At 40.3% G+C, this 22,700-nt stretch overlaps 1 protein-coding gene across 1 annotated transcript in view; it reads right to left on the minus strand.

Moving 5' to 3' along the window:
* Nucleotides 1–2,880: 2,880 nt before the first annotated feature.
* AGPAT4 (1-acylglycerol-3-phosphate O-acyltransferase 4) overlaps nucleotides 2,881–22,700 on the minus strand; it is a 49,852-nt gene continuing 30,032 nt past the window's right edge. Inside the window, exons 4-8 of the mRNA XM_054395974.1 lie at nucleotides 21,814–21,967; nucleotides 13,785–13,887; nucleotides 11,353–11,428; nucleotides 6,539–6,737; nucleotides 2,881–2,972 (exon numbers count right to left, since the gene is read on the minus strand). Of these exons, the coding sequence (XP_054251949.1) occupies nucleotides 2,881–2,972; nucleotides 6,539–6,737; nucleotides 11,353–11,428; nucleotides 13,785–13,887; nucleotides 21,814–21,967 (624 nt within the window). The remainder of the gene's footprint in view (nucleotides 2,973–6,538; nucleotides 6,738–11,352; nucleotides 11,429–13,784; nucleotides 13,888–21,813; nucleotides 21,968–22,700) is intronic.

Below are 22,700 nucleotides of genomic sequence, written 5' to 3' on the forward strand. Positions count from 1 at the left end.
CCTGCTGTGCACTTCGCTTTGCAGTGTATCAGAAGTATCCATGTGGTTTGTGTCCTTATTTGCCTTGTTTCAGGTGACAAACAAGAACTGTGGACAGCTTGTAGGAGTCAGGAAAAAGGTGAGAAGTAAACAGTTACTAGTTCATTGTTACCAACCAAAACAAAACTCGTTTACTGCACATCAGCTTTTATACTTTTATTTTTGTATAAACAAATATTAAGACTACTTTTGTTAAGGCAGTTGTGAAACATACAGTTACTTGTGGGGACAAGTGGTGAACACTGCTTCCTTAGTGATGTATGTCATTCTTTTAATACAGTGAAACAGACTACTTCAATTTTGGCAAGTACCATTAAGCTTTCTGTTTGCCAGTGAATGCTGGAAGGGCCCAGTGGCGCAGTCCTTGTATGCTGGGTCTTACAGAAGTGCTTAGGAGGATGAATCCAGGAGTGGTGTGTTTGGCCCTCAGCCTGTTCAATGCGTTGGTTCCATGGAAATGGGTATGAAATAGTCTAAATACTCTTTCAGAAGCATTTACATGTTTGGTATTTTCCTCTGGGAGAAGTGGCACTGCATGCAGTTGGAGAGGAAAGGACTGAGAGACACAAGGAATGTTAAATGTCTCCCTACCAGCATGTTGAATCCGTGGCTCTTGAAAAAGCTAGTCTCTCACTATGTGAGTGTGTATTTGTTGTTCAGAACTACTCACCCTGGCATATAGCACTTTTTTTCTTCCAGCCTGAGAAGAGCCCACAGTATCTGCCAGGTAAGGTTTACAGTAAAACGCTGGCTTGGAGAGATCTCTGCTCTCTGTCTCACTCCCATTCATTTTCAGTTCTTGTCTACAGAGTCTTCAGGCCTGGCTCATTAACATACCTGACGCATTACTACAGGATAGCTGGACCTTCAGACACTATTACAAGTTACAATATTCAGTTTTTCACTGTTAAGATTTTTAGCAAATAGGAGGGCAGGGCCTGGGCATTATTCAAAGGATAGCTTTATAAGCATGGTAGTATTTTCTGATCTCATCTGATCTCAGATGATCTGATCAACAGATTTCATCTGTTGAAAAGCTACACTAAAGCCCATGTTTATGTTCATGACATCATACAACCTATTCCAGAAAGCTTCAAAGCTTAGAGAATGCTTGTGTACACAAGACAGGTGGAGAAATAGGCCCCCAAAACTAGTCCCTCACAATTCCTTCACATTGTATGTTTTACTGCCTCCACTCCTGGAAAAACTTTACTCACTGACCCATGCTAAAAGCACTTCTCTGCCTGCTCATTAGATGCTGCACATTAAAAAAGACTAGTTTCAAGACATCTGCTGTCCTGAACAGCAAATGTGTGCTCAGAGAACATGAACATGCCTGTGTTTCTTCTGGCCTCAGTTTTATTATAGGAAAAATGTTTGGTTTGTTTTGTTTTCATACCAGCTGCTAGAACAGAGTGCTCACTTTCTTCTCTAGACACACACTGGCTGTTCATTCCTGTCAGGGTTCAGTCCTGTGCGCAGTGGAAACATACCGTCATTGAAAGTGCCAATCATCCCTGCTGCTCAGGGCTGGTATCTTTATATTTTAAAAGCTTGGGGTTTTTTGAAATCAAAATTGCTGGCAGGTGGAAGTCCCCTGTTTTCTTTTTCTTTTCTTTTTATTTTTTTTTATACCAGCTCTTTTTAGTAACTTGCAAACCCTTAACTATTGAAGTTTAAAATCAAGGGGATGCTGCGCTGGAATCAGCCCAGGGATATCAGAGCAACACACTTTTTGCAGAGAACTTGATTGTAGTTTTACTTAATCCAGAAGGCTGTCAAAGCAAGTCCAGACAGCATACCACTGTCCTAGGCCTCTTTCCTTCTCAAAATAAAACAAAGGATATTTTAACTATACCTCAAGCTGACTGTTAAAGAGGTACCACGTAAACAAATTTTATCAGAAAAGGCAGACAAGCAGATTAAGTGGGATCAGAGCAGTATGGGTGTGGAGCATAACTTTTAATGCATGCTTTGCATTACTTAGTTACAGCATACCCAGTTGTGGTGTTTCCACCATTGTTAGGAGGGCCTAGAATTTTATTTGGTGTTTGAAGCTCAAAAGAAATTGTATTATCTCAGTTTTTCCAACCTATAAATGGCATTTACTCTCAAAAGAATTACAGTTTTCAGGTATCCTTCTGATGTATTGCCTGGGCAAAGATGTGGCAGTGGGTACTGTAGCCCTGCTCAGGCTACAAGGCCAAATTCCACTCCGCGTTATGCTACTGCAAGGCTTCACTCTAACAAAGTGGGCCCTTAGCTGGGGTCTGGTTGAAGCTTTAAAAGGGCCCATGTGGTGCACACTTTGGGAACATGTTCTAAACATAGAAAAAATGCCACTGCAGTTCTGGCAGTTCACTAGAGCTGCTTCAGTCCGCTACTGGGTAACCAAGCAGAGAATCTTTTTAAGCACTGACACATGATTGTTAAATTGTTCATAGGTAATCTACACAATTACCAACTCTAATAATCTTGTAACAGTCCTCTGAAATTTATCCATTCCTTTGACCGTGTTAAGAAAGATAAAGCCTGTACCTCCAGTTTGTTTCCAGGTGAAGTCTCATCATACAAACACACTGGAATTTTTTTTTTTCCCTTCAAAACTTAAGACACTTTATATAGGAAAATAAACCAACCAAACAAGGCAAAACCTGTTGTGGAGAGGATACGAAGGAATGCATCTTTCAAGCACGTCATCCAGCCCGCATCCCCAGAGGAAAAATAACAGGGCACGGTGCTCATCCTACCCTTCTTCAATTTCACCTGAAGGACCATGATATGCACTTAAGTTTTGAGAAGTTGTTTGTTCCCTTTGGATTGAAGCAGTCTCTGAAGATACTACTTTTGTTTCTGCTTGTTGTCATTGTTGCCATAAGTGGAGCCCTTATTAATTTCTGTAACACCTATCATCCATCTGACACCAACAGAAGCTGCAAAATAAATAAAAATTTAGTTAAAGATGTTTACAAAGACTGAAGACAGGTGTAGCATTTTGAAAGAGACTAACAACAGCACAGCATAAAATGTAAGTACCCACACTTGAGCTTTGATGAAAGGTACATCCCTGTGCTCCTCTATCAACTAATTTTCTCACAGTATGTCATTAAGGAAGGTCCTAGGCTACTGGCTTAGGCGAGACAGCCTCTCCCAGCAGCAGGGAAGAGGCTACATGAACCAGTGTGAGGAGGAGAGACATAGGCATGACAGGCTCAGCCCTGTTGAACTTTAGTCAAGGCTAGCTGTAAAATGAGTGTGCTTTGGAGCCACGGGCCTTATCTGGTTCCCAGAGGTGAGTGACAAACTGGGTGGTTGTTTTTTTTAACGTGTAGTACCTGAAGTGACTGTTTAAGTTACACAAAACCTAAGCCCTTCCCTCCCCTCACAGTTTTGGTTTTTTTTTATGCAAAGGGGGTTAGCTGCCCAAAACGTGGTAATCCCCAAACAAACCCTGTCCCTCTGTTCAGAACACTTTTTCCAAAGGAAGAAAAAACCACAACAATCAAAGTGAGAAAGCAAATATTCCCCTAGCCCTCCAAATCCCAGTTTCTTCCTGACTGATGGTGAAAAGGCCTAGTCCTATGAGGTGCTCAAAATGTCTCATTCCCATTGGCCTTCTCTAAGAAGGAAGAAAAAAAATCATCTCTGACATTTAAATGACCATGAGCTAGGGAAGAAAAGAGGAAGATCCAACATCCAGCCTGCAGTCTGGGATCTTAATTTAATAGCATGAAATAAATAATTTATGAATTTTACCAGAAGTGTTAGAATCAACATCTGGTGATGGACACACAGCATAAATAAGAGCAGCTGTTACATCAACCACACAACATGTTGGGAATTTCATCCATTTTGAGGACTAACACTGCCTGGACATCAAAAAATACCTGCTTCAGATTATTTTTTCCCTTCTCCTTTGCTCCCTGGCAGGAGCTGCCATTGGCCTTCTGTCCTCATTTCACCCTGCAGCCTTCAGCATGCTGGAGAAGGCAGGAAGCAAGGAGAAGGGACTGCTCATGTTTGCCAAGCCTTTGGAAGCAAAGTGGGAATAAGTGCCAGGCTGCTTCAGTGGTTTCTCCTTGAACTGGTGGCATCCTCTCTGCAACTCTCCTGAACCCATACTCTAGTGATACCATCATATGTAGGGCTCTTTACTTCTGTTGTTTTAAATACCGTTTAACTGCTGTTGACAGCTCTGTAATAAAACCCTTCTAGGGCTTGAGGGTCATCCTTTTTAACGCACATTACCAAAACATGAAAGGCAGTGCTGAACTCTTTGGAGACAAATAAGATGATTGGAGAAACAGGAGGGAAGAAAGCTGCTCCCAAATACTGACATCTGAGAACTGCTTTAACACCAAAAATATCAGCCTCAAGTTCCAAATAGTACTTGTGAGCTAAGTAAACAAATCTCTTGCTACATGTCCTATGAAACTAAAGCCAGTTTTCTGAAGAGACTTTTGTCTCACAAGCTGCTTGAGCATTTATCCTCTGAAGCAGGGACTGCCTTGTGTTGGTTTAAGTAGTATCACAAAGGACCTCTAGTCCCAGACCAGTAGTTAGATATTAGCACAATGTGATGCTTATTATGAGTACAAATAGCCAAACTGCTGCACAGCCAAGCAAGAGAGGATGGCTCAGCATTCTCAGTATAAAGAGGAGACATCGTTAATTTAGGGCTGAAAGTGTTTGAGCTGAACCAGCAGAGCTATGTTTCTCTACATTGGTTATTCATTTGTTGGATCTGGATTCTTCAGAGTTAGAGTCTGAGGAATTGCAGTGCTGCTTTCCCACCAGCTTGACCACCTCAGGGCACTTCTCCTATGGCTCCTTCCACCTGAACAGTTACTTAAATGCCAGTAAGGTGTTTTACTGCAGAGCACAATCAGCAAAGACTGTGCAAAAGACCAATGATGCTGTGGAAACAAAGCAGAGGCTATCAGGTAAAATGACCTAGTTCCTCTGCTTTTTCCCAGCATGGAAGGTTTATGAATAGATTGTGCTATCTGCACCTACCCTAATAAAGGTAATGTTACCTGGTACTGAAATCTGCCCTTAAGAAGAGCAATCTACTTACAATGGGCTAGTAGAGACTGCAATAAGCTTCCTGATTCTAGAACATCAGGTGAGATGTAATATTGCTATATGAAAAAAACAACGTCCCAAATTCTTCCTGTGTTCATGAACATTCCCAGGGTAAAAAGTATCAAGGTCTCCAGGTAAGGACATGAGCACAGGTTTCCCTCTTCCTTCCTTCCCTCTAATTTACCCTACTTTAATGTATCAGCTACTACATTGGACCTTATCCTTGCTCTTGTTTTCCTTCCCATGGCCCAAAGCATCATTAAGCAAATTCTCTGTGTGCACACACACAAATTATTCCTTCTCCAGTTATCTTTAGAAGAAGCTTCCAGTGTAGCTTGCACTGAGTTTGATTGGGTGGGCACTTTCTGAAAAAGAATACTGTGTGCCTGCCATATTCAGCTCTTCACAAATTCGTTAATTCATCTTGATCAGACCAGCACAGGACCTGCTCAAGATTCAGACTTCTGACAATGCAAAGAAATATTATGTGTTAGAAACTATTTCCTAGTTAGAGAATAAAGATGCACTTCTAGATGCCCTTCTGAAACAAGAAATGCTCCATATTGTCCTCTGTGTTGCTATTTTGGACATGTCTTTTAAAGTGAACTTAAGTATCTCTGCATCAAGGTTTACTCACAGCCAGAAGGACTGTGAAGTTCTGCTGCTTTTTCAAAGGCTGTCTGTAATATACACGGACATTAAGATGATGAAACCATAAACGCATGTGATGGGCAGTGCAGCCATAGAAAATATTTGCTTTGAAAAGGTATGGCTTATTCTGGAAGGGAACTTATTTTAGAAATAGGCACCCAATGTGCCAAGAAAGCACAGACACCCAGATATGACATAATTTGCCAAACGGACCTGGTTCCTGTTTCCTTGAAAAATACTACATGAGATTTCTCTTGCTGTTTTGTTTTTCCCTTCCTCCTCTTAAACTGGTTTAAACACAAAACAGAGCAGTTCAGAACTACCACAGGAACTGTAGGAATGATCTGTGATGATCTAGGCCCTGTGCTAACTAAGTCAGTATAGATGGCTACAACTGCCTGCCCTTACATCATAATCATCTCATGGATTTCCAGTTGATGACATAAAAAAATGCAACTGGATGAAAAAATTCTCAACACAATAAATCATCCATGACCATCTCTTACAGGCATTCAAAGTACAAACCAGTAACACACTATTACAGGGCAACCTACTGAAAGTCATTGTTTTGATTTCTACTGAAACAGAAAATTTTGTATGCAGCTCTTACAAAAAATCGTAATATACAAAAATAAATTCCCCAAAAGGGAATATAGTATCAGATGATCTGTTTAGTTCACAAGTCCTGTTTATATTAGTAAGCCTCAATAAATAGTATCTGACAGTTAGCCGGTGAGTAATATTTCTGTTTCACAAAACTTACCCATCAGAATGACAAATGCAAAACTAGCCAGTGTCAGGGATGATCCACTGTTGATCATGTTGATGAGAAGCTTGAATAAAGGATATAGCAGCAGTAAGGCCCAGAAAAGCCAGTTCAAAAGTGTCCATGGCCGTCGGGGTGGTACTATAGGGACTGCTGGGTAGGTTCCTGTTTGGTAGTATTCTTCCTGGAATGCATCCTAGTAGAACAAAGGAGGGCAACAATTAAATCCCCATCTGCCAACATAACTAGCCATTTGTGACTTTGATGTTCCTCTTTCTGCAGGCTTGTAACCAAGAGGGAAGATCAAAGCCCAAGTCATGGCTGAAAAGTTTCTACTTTGAAGTTAGAGAGAGGAAAAAGGGCAAGCTTACATTGATGTGCACTTCCAAACCTGAAAAATAGCATGCCTGGAGAGTAAAGCAAGAAGGGTGAGGGGATTTAGGTATCACTGTTGAAACTCCCACAAGAGCCACAGCCACCAACCAGCTACTGCTAATCCAGAGAAACATTTGGGCTACAAGTTCAGTAGCAGATCCTCTGTTTCTTAATGTTTTCTTAACCACTGTTCTAAAACAGCAGTCACACCCCTGTCAGAAAAAGGTGATCTTCTTGTCCCACACTGCAAAGAACACCAGCCCCTCCTGTCTGTTTTGTTCAAGGGAAGCAGTTTTGTTCACCTGGTTCCCATGAAGCTTATGGAAGGAAGTCTGGGTGCTGAATCTCTCTGTTCATCATGAAAACAGTTTTGACTAGTTTTGACCAAAGCACTCTCCCTTTCAGGAAGGTAATGGGGTGAGATTTGGAGATTTAAGCTTTTTTTTTTTTTTTTTTTTTGTCTTGTGGTGCATGTTTGTTAAAGCACAGAAGACTTAAAGCACAGAAGACTTACAGAATACAGTACCTTTCTCTAGAGCCTGAATTTGTGAGTGGCATTACCTTTAGCAATGTGATCAACCCATGATACCAGATTGGGTAGGAAAGAAAAACCCTTCTTAATGGTTCAAAAGCAAAGAGTATTAATCTCTGTTATCACATAAAACTGGTTAATTAATGAAGTCAGCATTAAACTGACATAAAAAGGAACCTAAATTTAGTCAGAAAGAAGTACTAAATTGCTTCAAAGAATGGTATGCTTCATGACAGTTTCCAAAAATTCTGGCAAAGCCAAGATTATCCTAATCAGCCACAAGAAGATTATTTCTACTATACTCTGATTTTCCATTTGCTTAAATTCCAGTTCTCCAGACAGACAGTTCTCCACTTATTTAACAGCAACTTGAGGAATTATAGGCTGCTACCATTTTATCTATTTCAAAGGAACATTAAGCTTTTAAGAGATTACACAGTAATTAAAGCCTTTCACTCTCTCTCTATTGAGATTAGAAAAAGTAAGCCTGTTTTGCACATGCGAGCTAGATTGTACAAGGATCAGTATGGCAAATTAATTATTTGACTTCAACAAATTACACAGTGTATGAAGTTTCCCTTACAGCGCCTTAAGGAATTTTGTTTATGACTGGTTTAACACAGGGCTACTAATCGTGAATAAATTGAATTCTACTATATACAATTAGGTTTCTAAATATTGGTGCAACCCAGGAAATTAAAGAATTTCTGATTATTATTGGTGTCACCATTAGGGGGCCTGTTATGACACAGAGCAAGACAGAGTCACTTAAAATAAGGGTAGGAGTAGTCTCTTTGTTGGTTCTGCACAGCAAAACTGTTGACCACATCTCACCCAGAAGTCTGAGACAGATAGAAGAAATACACAACAGGCAAAGAACGTCAATGCCGTCATCTCCACTAGATGTTTTACATTGTTGTGGGGAAAAGCTCTTCAGCTATGATTCCATACCCTTAAAAACAAATTCTGCATTCCTTGCAGAATTTGTCTTCTAAGCTTCTGCAAAGGTGCCTATCAACAACCTATCAACAGCTCAAGTCAGCATTTAAAACCAGTAAGTACCTCACTATTTTTCTCAGTCACTTCTTCCACATTAAGTTCACAGTATCACAGTATATAAGAGGTTGGAAGGGACCTTAAGAGATCATCGAGTCCAACCCCCTGCCAGAGCAGGATCACTTAGGGTAGTCCACACAGGAATGCATCCAGGTGGGTTTTGAAAGTCTCCAGAGAAGGAGACTCCACAACCCCCCTGGGCAGCCTGTTCCAGTGCTCTGTAACCCTCACTGTAAAGAAGTTTCTCCTCATGTTGAGGTGAAATCTTCTATGTTCAAGCTTGAACCCATTGTTCCTTGTCTTATCACTGTGAACCACCAAAAAGAGCCTGGCCCCCTCCCCTTGACACTCACCCCTCACATATTTATACACATTGATGAGATCCCTTCTCAGTCTCTTCTTCTCCAGACTAAACAGCCCCAGGGATCTCAGTCTCTCTTCACAGGAGAGATGCTCAAGTCCCCTAATCATCCTGGTGGCTCTCTGTTGGATTCTCTCCAGCAATTCTCTGTCTTTCTTGAACTGGGGAGCCCAAAACTGGATGCAGTATTCCAGGTGTGGTCTCACCAGGGCAGAGCAGAGAGTTAGAAGAACTTCCCTAGACCTGCTGGACACACCTTTCTTGATACATCCCAGGATCCCATTGGCTCTCTTGGCCACCTGGGCACATTGTTGTTCCATGGAGAACTTGCTGTCCACCAGCACTCCAAGGTCTTTCTCTGTGGAGCTGCTTTCCAGCAGGACAGCCCCTAACCTGTACTGGTGCTGGTTGTTACTCCTCCCCAAAGTTCCTTTCATTCCCTTTCATAGAGAGTATGTTTTCAGTTTGTAATAAATCCTACCAACCCAAGTATCATACTTGGACACAAAACCATGCTCCCTCTAATGCCCCCACCAAATCTGAGTTACTTCAGACAGTGGGGTGGGTAGTGCAGTGGGGGAAAAGCAGGGAACATCCACTATCTTCTGAGAAGCTAACTGGTTTCCTCCTGCTCGCACCAGGGACGTCAGACTGAAGAGGTATGTCATCACCTTTTCAAGATGAGGTCCACAAAGAACAAATAAACCTTTGGTCCTTAACACTGGAGTTCTGTACACCTCCCCTCTTCAGTTATGCTTTGCTAATTCCCTGGGGCATTTCAGCACATATTTTCATGTGCTGTTTTCCATATTTCTCTTACATGTGAGAAGAGTTAGAAGCTAGCTTTCTTTTTTCTATTTCAGACACTGAGGCTTTAAAGAGGTGAAAAAAGAAAACAAACATGCAAGAGTTAGCAGAGTTGTGAATTTTATACCATACCTCCTCAGACCAGGCACTAAGATGCTCAACCTGGTCCTTGTTAAAGTCAAAGGGAGTCTTTTTAGCAATGGTAATGAAGAAAAAGAAAGAAAGAAAGAAAGAAAGGAAAGAAAGAAAGAAAGAAAGAAAGAAAGAAAGAAAGAAAGAAAAGAAAGAAAGAAAGAAAGAAAGAAAGAAAGAAAGAAAGAAAGAAAGAAAGAAAAGAAAGAAAGAAAGAAAGAAAGAAAGAAAGAAAAGAAAGAAAGAAAGAAAGAAAGAAAGAAAGAAAGAAAGAAAGAAAAGAAAGAAAGAAAGAAAGAAAGAAAGAAAGAAAGAAAGAAAGAAAGAAAGAAAGAAAGAAAGAAAGAAAGAAAGAAAGAGAAAGAAAGAAAGAGAAAGAAAAAGAAAGAAAATGAAAAGGAAAAGAAAAAGAAAAGAAAAAAAAAGGATAAAACTGAAAAGAAAGAAGAAAAAGAGAACAGAAGTGAAAAAAGAACAGAAGGCAATGTGCAACCCAAATCACACCTCTGTCTAATCTAGCAGTGCTGGCCTTCTGTAGAGGGACAAAATTCACACTGGGTGTGGAAGAAGCATGTGGCCATGGCACCTACTGCAAAAGGAAGGGGAACAGTGTTTGGTTTAGAATAGCACAGCACCAATGTTTATACAGCAAGGCCCTTTGTATTTGCAGCAGTGGCTAAACCAGAAAATGAAGTGACAAGTAGCAAGAACCAGAGTGCACTACTAAATCTGAAGCACTACTGTATTCAAGCCTGAATGCATAATTTAGATCAATTTATTGAGGCAAACTAAGATGCCAGGCCTCATACCTTGCATGCCTATGACTCCCACTCATTAGAATGGGAGTGCTGCCCATATTCAAAGACTGCACCCCCAACAATTATCTCCTATGTTCATAAAAACAAAACCACTAAGAAATATATTCTGAAAATGTGAAGGATGTATATGAAAGTATTAAAGAAAAATAAAAACCAACAGGCATCTACAAACGCACAGTCATTACCATTCTGCCCTGATTATATGTAATCAGGAATCTTGAATGTATGTCTTCTATTGCACACAATGTGAAAGCAATTTATCAGACTGTCCTATTAATGCTAGATCTATGCCCTGGTAAAAAAAGACTGGGTAAAAACAGGGACAAATCAAATCTAAAGCAAAATATACCTCATTTAGTCCACTAATTACTTCTTTATTCAGGAGGTGTCTTTAAGGGGAAGGAGGTCCTTCTACCAACCAGGAGGTAGTTGTGCTTTTTGTATCCTTACAAAACTTTCTGAAGAAGAGTTTTAAAACTACTCTTGTCAAGGCTTGCTTAAGTTTTCTTCCTGTGGCTCTTGAAGTACAAAATAAAGGTACTCATGACTGTCAGCACAAGACCACTTCGTGTCTGGAGAAACAGAGCACTTACCCTGCAAAAACAAACCAACCAACCCACCCCCAGCTCCCAAAGCAGGACTACTACACACATGCACTACAAAGTTCTACTAGCAGTATAAATAACTGAACATTAGTGCCTTGCAAGTGCTGTCTAGATGAAAACCTAACCTTTTCTTGATACAGTTTGTGGAGCCAGTTAGAACATTCCTGCTCATCTTCTGGGACTTCCTCTAGTGGAATTCGTCTGCGAATGGTAAACAGGAGAAATGAAAGAATATTAAATACTACAGTTGCCATAAACAGCACTTACATTATACAGATAGATCTGGCAGGAGACTCACTATGTTTTAATTTTTTATTTTTATTTTTTAATTTGTGGTAACAGCTCTCAGATCAGCAAAGCACAGTTTGATTCTAGAGTCACCTTCAGTTTTCAGATGCATCTGAAATTCAGATATTAAGATTTCTGAAACAGCAGTGCATTAGGTTTGAGTTCGCTAGAGCCACTGTCTAGATAAAGGTTTCAAATGTTCTCTTTCCAAACAAAGGCTTTGAATGAATTTCTTATTTTGTCTGAGAAGTTCAAGGCTGTATTTAGTCAGCTAAGCATTATAGAGAGAAAAAATCAAAATATGCTTATACCTAGGGTAAAGCACTTTAGTATTTCTCAGCTAATATTTGAAATTCCTATAATTTTTTGTTACATGCAGATTGGTGGATAATTTCCAGCAAAATGGCTCCTGAAAAACCCTCCCTTGAGAAAATACATTACATGAATTTTGGTCAATAATCATGTGACAGAAAAAAATCCTCTTGTCATCCTCATTTAGGTATGCTAATCACAACATTTAGTAATTTTACATTTTCCAATACAGATTATAATTTAATTAAATTCCATTAAGAGCAAGACCAAATTGACTTCCTTCAGTACAGGACAGAGCACTTTTCACAGTTGGCACACTCCTCTTCAGAGCTAGTAAGTACCAGACTACTGCTTTGTTCCTTTATTTGAGAAAGTCACATGACAAACATTTGAAGTCAGCACAACATAGGCACAGACAAACAAGGCCATGGAACTTTACAAAATTCTACTGAGTGCAACACTTACAGAACTTCAATAAGCAAATAGAGAAGATTTCAAAAACTATCTGTGATTGTTTCCAATTAATTGCCAAAGTATTTTGCTGTGAGGCTTGACCAGCCTATAAGAACTTTTCAGGAAGCTCAAATGGACAAAAGGACAAATAGCTAGTCTGAATCACAAAAACTAATTTGCATCCTCTGCCAGATTGCCTTGCAGTAGACTGGAAGGGCATAAAGAGAGACACAGAGAGACACACTCCTCGACACTGTTGGGAGAAATGGCCCACACAGGTAAGGCCAGTCGCTCCTCTGCAAACACTAGCCAGACAGGCCATGTGCTCCAAACACAAAGCCACTAAGCTGAGCTTCCCATGAGAGTCAAATGGGAATGAAAACTCATGTTTTAGCCATGAGAGTCAAGTGAAAGTTTCTTTATGCCCTTGGACAAAAACAATTCTGAAGAAAATATTTTTTCAAACATCTAGAAAAGGGGGCTCACCCTAACTTACTTCATGACAATACCCAAGATAAACCAATTGCTAGATTGTTCCTACATCAAAACCATTCTGCAAATGAGAGTTACTAGATCTGCATAGTTTTGTTCTTTCAACATCCATCTGTAATTAAAATGTTTGGAAGTAGAGTTGTTCTGAAAATCTGATGAAGTATAATATCTTTAACAAACCAAATTGGTGTATTTTGTTGGATAACATTTTATATTTTAACTAACAGGTGTACAGGAGGCCTGTTATACGGGTAAGAGTACCTTTGGCTAGCAGTGAAACGGCCTCCTACCTGTTTGTCTTCTGTGCTGTGTGAGATCTTGGTGTGTCAAGTGTTCTTCTTGACTTCATTAATGGTTTTTATGAAGCAGTCAGACCATTTTGCTATGCAGTGCAACAGCTTTTTTGCCATAGAAATGCTTTATATATACTATGATGTTTTTGTGAGCAATAAAAGTCAGTGTGTAAGACCAGCTAATTATAGCTGTAAGGGGGTTATGATGAACTCCTCATTACTTCTGGAATCACTTCTAGGCTCCTATGTTATGTTCCAACCCTAAACCATCACATTCTTCATCAAATATCCCCCTTCTTGGTAAGAAGAGCGTGCCAGATGCACCAACAACTACACCAGAGACAGGAACAGTCCTGAGCCTGGCCTCCACCTACCTGAGTGGGAACTATTATGCCAGAGACAGGCATAAAAGCCACTCTATCTGAACACTTAAGCAGACGTTTGGTGTTCTGGTCAACTGAGTAAAAAGAGTCCCCACTGTTGCAGCTGAGCTGACAGACACACAAATGACTAAAAATCAACAAACAAAAAATGCTGTACAGAGACTCCACATGTTTGCACTTACAGAACTTTACAGGAAATCCTTCCCATCCTATGTGAGTTTTTATCTGCAGTTCTGTGAAGCCAGGTTGGTAGAGACATACCTTTTTCCTGATTTGCACAACTGTGATTACAACTACACACTCCTGTATGCCAAAAAGGAAATATGGATTACTTGCCTTACATATAAATCTGCATAGTATTTCTTTCCATTTAGAACTCCCAGCAATGTTGGATTCTCATTATTTCTAAAATTGAGGGTAGAATCATAGACTGCAGAAACTACAAACAAGAAGAGAAAAAGGTTATGTCATTACTGTAGTAACAGAATGGAAACAAGTCATTCTCAGACAAAGAGCACATTCACATATGAAGTCATCAGCAATAGCACCACAGTCTGAGTTGTCACTAAGGTAAAGGTGACAATGGAATATTCAACATGCAGGTTTTAAGAAGCCAAATAACCAGTGACTTTTTAAGGAACTGCACCAGTAAAATAGAAAGCTTTGCTCTCCACCCCTGCCTCCTTCCCCATCGCCAGAACATTTGGCATAGGGAACAGTTGCAGTTTCTGACAGTTAACATACCTAGGACATTCTAGGAGTCAAATGGTTGAAAAAAAAAAAAGCTTTCTGAACTCACTGTGAATGACACAACTGTCCCCCAAATTGGGTTAGATAACCAGGCAGATACACACTTCATAAGCAACTAGCAACATATACAGTACGACTAAGAATGGGTGAAGTGTGTGTGAGACATGCTACAGCAGGAGAGCTTATACAGCTAGAGTCACTGGGGTTCAAAACAACCTTCCCTTCACATCCAGTATTTGATAACTGAGGCACTTGCTATAGGGCAAAGGCAAAGAGAGTAACAGATATGTCTTGTGTGAGCTGGGCTACTGCTATGAAGACAAGCAAGTATGAGGAATGTGCCATCACAGAACAAAACCTTACCCAGACTTTCAGCCTTGAGAAAGCACTGTTTCTGCAGTTCAGGACTACATGGTAACTAGCAGTAAAAGTATTTGCAATGGTCATTTGTATTTAAGCTACAACAGCATTAACAAGTAGTTTCTACAGAAAAAGTGTTCATGTAAAGCATTTCAAAAAAGTTTCTTTGAACACATCCTTCGAGACTCTCTTTTCCAGATGGCACAAAATTACCAGAGAGCAATTAATTTTCCTGTTTTCTGCTCTAGAGCATTGCAGTAATGAACACAGTGATGAACCTTTATTGGAAGAGCTCCTGACACACGCAAGAAAATTTTTTATTACACATAACAGATTTGCTTTAGGTTTTGAAGCCTCTCTAGCTACGAGAGAATAACTATAGCTTGGTCACAACATTCAGCCCCCAGAAACTCATCCCAGCATTTGTTACTGCAGAATAGAACTAACAGCACAGAACAGAACAGCCTGGATTCAGTGCTGCAAGCAAATCATAAAAATGAAGGCTGAAACAGTATCATTGCATATGGGTGGTGTCCCTCTTTATTAACTCTTTTCCTATTACAAACTGAAAACTGCAACAAATAACCCAAAATCTACTTCAACACTACTCTCCCTGTACAATACAAGTAAGAAATTACTTTTTTTAAAATGAATTATTTACTTCCATTTTTAACCTTCTTAGTGTAGAAGGATTTTACTGATCTACTCTAATTTACCAATCCAACATAATTGGAGAAAGATAAGAGCTCAATTTGATTTATACAGGGTAAGCTTCTCAGTTTAATATTGCTCAAGAGAAGAGAATAGCTCAAGAGAAATGTATTCGCTTGAAAAAAAACTCAACTAAGGCAAGCAGAGGACCTGCATGGATAAGCAAGGAACTCTCAGTAAAACTCAAAAAGAAGGTTTACAATATGTGGAAAAAAGGACTAGTTAATTGGGACGATTATAGAGACACAAGCCAGAGAAGGTAGAGATGCAACAAGGAAGGCCAAGGCCCTCCTGGAACTGTATCTCACCAGAGGGGTAAAAGATAACAAGAAGAGTTTTTTCAAATATATCAATGATAAAAGGAAGAGCAGGCAAAAGGTGGGCCCACTGCTGAATGAGAGGGGAGATACAGTAACTGATGATGCAGAGATGGCAGAGTTGCTGAATGCCTTCTTTGCCTCAGTCTTCACTCCCCAGGAACCTCAGTCTCTAGAAGCAAGGGAGCAGATCTGGAGAGATGTGGACATTCCACTGGTCAGTCAGGACAGGGTGAGAGATATCTTATACCATCTAAAGACAAACAAGTCCATGGGCTCTGATGGGGTGCTGAGAGAGATGGCTGATACTGTTGCTGAACCTTTCTCCATCATCTTTGAAAAGTCCTGGAGAACAGGAGAGGTGCCTGATGACTGGAAGAAAACTAATGTCACTCCAGTCTTCAAAAAGGCAAGAAGAAGGATCCAGGTCACTACAGACCAGTCAGCCTCACCTCCATCCCTCGAAAGATGATGGAGCTGCTCATCCTCGAGGTCATCTCTAACCACATGGAAGACAAGAAGGTTATCAGGAGTAGCCAACATGGATTTACCAAGGGGAGATCCAGTTTGACTAATCTGATAGCCTTCTATGAAATTATGACCAGATGGGTAGGTGAGGGAAGAGCAGTGGATGTCATATATCTTGACTTCAGTAAAGCTTTTGATACAGTCTCCCATAATATCCTCCAAGAAAAGCTCAGGGGTTGTAGCATAGATGGTTGGTCAGTGAAGTGGATTGACAACTGGCTCCACAACAGAGTTCAGAGGGTCATCATCAGTAGCACAGAGTCAACTTGGAGGCCTGTGACAACACCCCAGGGATTGGTATTGGGTCCAACTTTGTTCAATATCTTTATCAACGACCTGGATGAGGGCACTGAGAGTACCCTCAGCAAGTCCACTGATGATACAAAACTGGGGGGGTTGGCTGACACCCCGTCAGGCTGTGCAGCCATCCAACATGACCTGGACAGGCTGGAGAGCTGGGTGCAGGCAAACCTCATGAAGTTTAAAAAGGACAAGTGCAGGGTCCTACATCTGGAGGGGAATAACAACATGGACCAGTACAGGTTAGGGGCTGTCCTGCTGGAAAGCAGCTCCACAGAGAAAGACCTTGGAGTGCTGGTGGACAGCAAGTTCTCCATGGAACAACAATGTGCCCTGGTGGCCAAGAAAGCCAATGGGATCCTGGGATGTATCAAGAAAGGTGTGTCCAGCAGGTCTAGGGAAGTTCTTCTAACTCTCTACTCTGCTCTGGTGAGGTCACACCTGGAATACTATGTCCAGTTTTGGGCTCCCCAGTTCAAGAAAGACAGAGAATTGCTGGAGAGAATCCAACAGAGAGCCACGAGGATGATTAGGGGACTTGAGCATCTCTCCTGTGAGGAGAGACTGAGATCCCTGGGGCTATTTAGTCTGGAGAAGAAGAGACTGAGAAGGGATCTCATCAATGTGTATAAATATGTGAGGGGTGAGTGTCAAGGGGAGAGGGCCAGGCTCTTTTTGGTGGTTCACAGTGATAAGACAAGGAACAATGGGTTCAAACTTGAACATAGAAGATTTCACCTCAACATGAGGAGAAACTTCTTTACAGTGAGGGTGACAGAGCACTGAAACAGGCTGCCCACGGAGGTTTTGGAGTCTCCTTCTCTGGAGACTTTCAAAACCCACCTGGATGCATTCCTGTATGGACTACCCTAAGTGATCCTGCTCTGGCAGGGGGGTTGGACCTGATGATCTCTTGAGGTCCCTTCCAACCTCTGATATACTGTGATACTGTGATTGTTCTAACAACAATAGGGATGCAATAAAAGCAAATGTGATGTACACAGCATTTGCTCTTTCATCTCTTAGAAGATGTCTACATTTGAGTTTTGCTATAAATTAGGTAGTTGCTCAGACACATTGGAAGGTGCCTCTCCTTTTCTGAAAAAAATTATGTGGAGTTGGTTGGGAATACTTTTATGTGTTGATGACCATACCCAGATCTTTCCTTCACTCCAGGGACAGAATATTCCATTCCAGATTGTAACTGGTCTGTAGTTTGATAGTTGGTCCAGTACTTTTTAGTACCACCCCAAAATCTTTTTGTGCAAAGCAGAGCCAAATCCAAGATGATGATTGCATATGCAAGAGTAAACAAACCTCAGCCAAAGCAGCAGTGGTATGCTGTGTGTTACACTGGAATTGTTTTTCATTAAATGCTTATTTTGTAATTACATAATGAAAACTGGACATCTCATAATTCTGTCATACAAAAGCCGAAAAGTCCAGAAATTCCACATTCTAAACTAAGTTTAAAAAAAAAAATAATTCCACAATATCTTGAAAACACTACAGCTGCCCCACTCACAGACTGATTTAGGAAATTTTGCTTTAATTGTGAAATAAAGGATTTTCCCAAAGAAGTTCTCTTAAAACATCTTTTTCATTAATAAACCAAACACAAATCAGTATTTGGAAGCCTTTTCAAAGGCTCAGAACAATCATAACTGAAAACAAGCTGAACTGCTATTTTCGGACAAAAAAATTCTAGGGTTTCTGGTTTGTTTTCTAATGTCAGCCCTACTGTTTAACTTTTGGTTCTGTACAGCATTGTGACAGAGAACTATGTACTTAAGAATTTAAGATTTAATTGCTTAATTTCAACATATGAAATCATTTGATCACATATCTAGAGAGGATTTTTCTTACTTGAACTGTCCTCTTTAATTGTATGCATTATTTTGGCGACATGGTGGATTATGCCAGAATAACTGTCTGACAAATCAACCTACAGGCAATGAGTATACCTACATATAGCTTCATACCAGTGCACAATGAACAGAAGTGAAGACTGGGAAATGGAGGGGAAGAGATGATGGAACACACTGTCCTGCTAATATGATAGCAACCTTGATGCAATCCTTTGACTTAATGTCTTATTCCTCTCATCATCTTGGTCAAAAATCACTCATCCTCTCAAAACTTGACAGTCTTGCTCAGGAGACTGACCAACAGCCTCACTAAAGTCTGAAAAAAAAAAAAAAATCCAGGACCAAAGTGCAGCTCAGGGGAAAAAAGGTCGTTGCAAAACCCCCAAACACTATCATACTGAACTCCATGAAAACACCTCTCTGGAATTTATTCTTTTGAGTTTCTTCTAGGATAGTTGGTCCCAGTACACACAATTAAAGGAAAAGTTTGACAAGCCAGAGTTATCTTCAGTCTATTATTAGGCGCATTTTAAAATGCAAGTCTCTAAATAAAAACAGCTGAAAAGACTTGTCTGACATTCAGTCAGGCGACAAAATTAACAAATATATCTTTCTGACATTCTGAAGGTAAGTTTTTCAAAACAGATGGACTTGCAAAACTAACATCAGCAATGCCTGTTTCCAACAGACAAAGAACTACTGCACCAGGTAGCATGAAGAGTTGATAGTTTCAAAAATTACCAGCACCTGATCACTGCTACTATGGATGAATTACTTCTACAACCACAGAAACCAGCATCCATCCATCTGTACATCCTATTGTGCTACAGCCTCAGACAGACTGAATCACATCCCTGTCAGAAAAACAGTAACAACAAATAGAGTAAAAGGAAATGCTGACCTCTCTCACACCCAGCTTGGAACTGGATCCAAACATCTGTCTTCACTGGCTTGCCTTCACTGCTACATCATGCTGCAGCTATCTCCCTTAGCAAGGCACTCCAGCCAAGCCCATCACCCCTTTATGGAAAAGCAGAAACTGCTAGGGGCCCTAACCTAGGGCCCCAAAAAGAGATCAGGTACCTCAACACCAGTCTGTCACTTTCAGAGATGTACAGGGATACCCCTCTGCACATTTGGCCACTAAAGAAAGTCAGCCTGGAAATCATTCTTGTAGATCATTAGAGATGTCACTGAAATGAAGTTATGAACATCTGCTTGTTGCCATTGCTTCTTCTGCAGACAGAGCAGCAATTCAGCAGTCACGTTGATGCTGTTTGGAAAAAGTAATGTGATGCTGAAATAGAGGGCTACAGTCCTGCTGAGCCACATTTCATAAGACAGAAAGTAACAATGAAACTCTAGGGATTTACAGTGAACAAGTCAAGCAGTACTAATTACCTATGTAAATATTCAAAAGAAAAATAATGTGCGAACTACTATGGCATATAGCCCCTGCAACACCGATACCTATAACAACATGTGGGTACCAAATGTCAGTGCAGGTTAACAGAGTGGTTAAATTCTTTCAGTATCCATGCAAGAAAGAAATACTTTTTAGGTGGAATTTACATTTTGAGATTATGGACTGTCAAAACAGGCTTCCATCACATTCTCAATTAAAAAAACATTTATGGACTTCCTTGTTATCTGTACACATTAATGTTACAAGGAGCTCTAACAAGAAGATACTTCTTAGGGTTTTTAAGAGCCTTTCAAATGCTTTTCACATACACTCTTTGATTCTATAGAAACATATAGTAACCCCAGCAGAAACTCTTCTTACCTCCCTCTCATTACAAAAAGTGATGAGGCAAGTAAAGCAGCATACTCAGAAGAATTTGAAACCAATCTGTGGTCATCAGCTGTTTCTCTCAGAAGATTTGTTGGCTGGGTTCTTAAGATACACAGTGTCAACAAAAACTACCTCTGAGAAGTTATGACTCTGTGCTTATCCTTGAACCCTCCACAAGGAAATATTACCTTCTTATTAGCCCTACTCTGTTTGATCATAACTTCTGGACTGAAGTAGTAACATACACTTCCCTAAATATGTAAGTAATCTATTATCAATCTCAGTCTTTTCTGAAGGTATTTCAAATATTTAGGATCCTAAGAATGTTACTGTAGCATATCATATAAATGCCCCCAAATTTTTATAAACCTCACCTGGGTTCTCTAAAATTGTTTCCTTTAGAAACATTTTTTCATAGATCAGCTGCTTTTCCACAATCCCACCAAGTTTTGCTTGCTTCAGAGAGCAGTGACAAGAACAAAATCCCCACTGAAATAACCTACCTGTTCTGTATTTCCGGCTCATGTCATTGGAGGTCACAGAGTCTTGGCTCTGCTCTTCACTGCTTCAGTTCTACCTTCCCCTGCCCTCAGGAAAACAGTCACCCTAACTCAAAAGGAAAGATTAAACTGTGTCCCGTAAGGGAGTTATTGATGCTGCAGTCACTACTTCCTCACATATCAGAAAGGATTCAAGCTGTGTTATACATTTTGTGGTGGGAAGTTGTGGGTGCCTAACGAGCTGCAACAGTGATATCATCTACCTGACTTGCAAGAGGGTATGTAGAAGAAACATGACAGACAGCAAGAAAGTTGACTGTAAAGCTTTTATAACAGTACCTATCCCAGATATGCCACATGGAAACATGTCTTCAAAGACAAAAGAAATTTTGACATTCACTTCAGTCAAGCTAGAACATTTTCTTTTAAACCACTAATCACGTTGTCTTTTTTACATATCAGCCTGCTAACAGTACAAAAATCTACCAAACCCCAAAGACACAGCAGCACTATGGCTGCTTAGCACTGTCTTTCCTTTGCCCATAAATCACACAGCAAAGATGTCAATATTAGTCAAGGAAAATCGCTTTAAAGCACATGTGTCATATTCTTACTGCTGTCACTTTAAAGCTGGCAAATGCAAGTCACTGCAAATAACTGGGGAGAGGGAGTTCAGAACAACATTAACTAAGAAAAACTTGAACTTATGTTCTATAATGCAGAAATCATTTATGTGTAAGTTTCGGCTACACGTATCTTCAGTTGATGTCTACTCCCCTTACCCAGCTCCATAAAGAGACTCTAGAATACATATCTACAGAAATTGAAGGCAGAATATTTTTTCATTTGAAAATTATTTTATCTGAAGCAGATATTTATCACAATAAATTTTTTAAGATACGGTGCCTCAGTTTCTCCAGTGATTTATTTCTTTATTTAGAATAGGACTTAGCAAATACTAAGAAATATTATCCTTTGGCATAGGTATGACACATGCAACTTCACTTCCTCCAATACAGGCTCACCATAATGGAAAACAAAAGAAATATCCATATTGCCCCAGGACTTGTTAGTAAAATCTACAATTTCATTTTTGAAGGCTACTGGAAGAAAGGTCAGAAAGGATCTCAGGACTTTTCTGCTAGGACGCATGCTACAGGGTAAAGAAGAGCATTGCAAAGTGACACCAGTTAGACAAAATAACTATTTAGCATGGTTCTTTGTGACTTTCCTTACCTACATTTCTCAAGCACTGCACAGTGACAGCAAATCCTTTAGTTCGTGGCAGTAGGTGATACTTGAGCTTGGGCAGGCCTTTGGCTTCGGCTACTTGCATGCTGATTTGGTGCTTCTGCTCTGTGAACCTTGTGCCTTCGCAATGAATCAGAAACTAAAACCAAGAGAGAACAGCAGCTCAGGTCTTCTACATTTGTCTGACCAGAGGCACCTCTAATTCCCAAGAACACCATACAAATGAACACTGTTAGCAGTGACAGATGTAGTCTCATACATATTTAGGATTTGAAAACAAACAAACAAAAAAGCCAAAAGCAAACACTCTCCACTGCCCCCCACCCATCCAACCTGCCATCCTTTGGTTTGAGCTTCTTGGGCCTTTAGCCTCTTAGACTTTAGGCTTTAAGCTCTGCTCTGCTATCTGCTATCAGAATGACTTTAGTTCTCTAAATGAGTCACTACGTCTCTAACAAGATGTTAGAAAAACACTCAAGTCTCTCACTGATGGTAGGGTGTTCAAGTGTCAGTCTAAACCAAATACATTTCTAGGAAATGCTTCAGCACCCAGCTTGCTTCCCCTCACTCAAACCTGCTTGCTTTCACTATGGTGCAAGTATCACTGACAACTGCAGACAGTAAATTTTGATGCTATTGACTGAACTGGTAAGAGATGCAAGGTGGTAGATGCAGGACAACAAAAAGCCTCATTCTCTTATGAATATGGAAGTGATCAGACATGAACAATTATGCTTTTGCCACTGGCAGGCAGATTTACTTTGGACATTTATTACTTGTTCATCTGCTTTCTGCCAAGCCAGAATGCAAGCTAACACATCAAAGACCACTGCCAAATCACACCAGCTAAGTCCTCACAACCCACAGCAAAG

This window comes from Indicator indicator, chromosome 2 (assembly GCF_027791375.1).
Source record: "Indicator indicator isolate 239-I01 chromosome 2, UM_Iind_1.1, whole genome shotgun sequence".
Classification (NCBI taxonomy): domain Eukaryota; kingdom Metazoa; phylum Chordata; class Aves; order Piciformes; family Indicatoridae; genus Indicator; species Indicator indicator.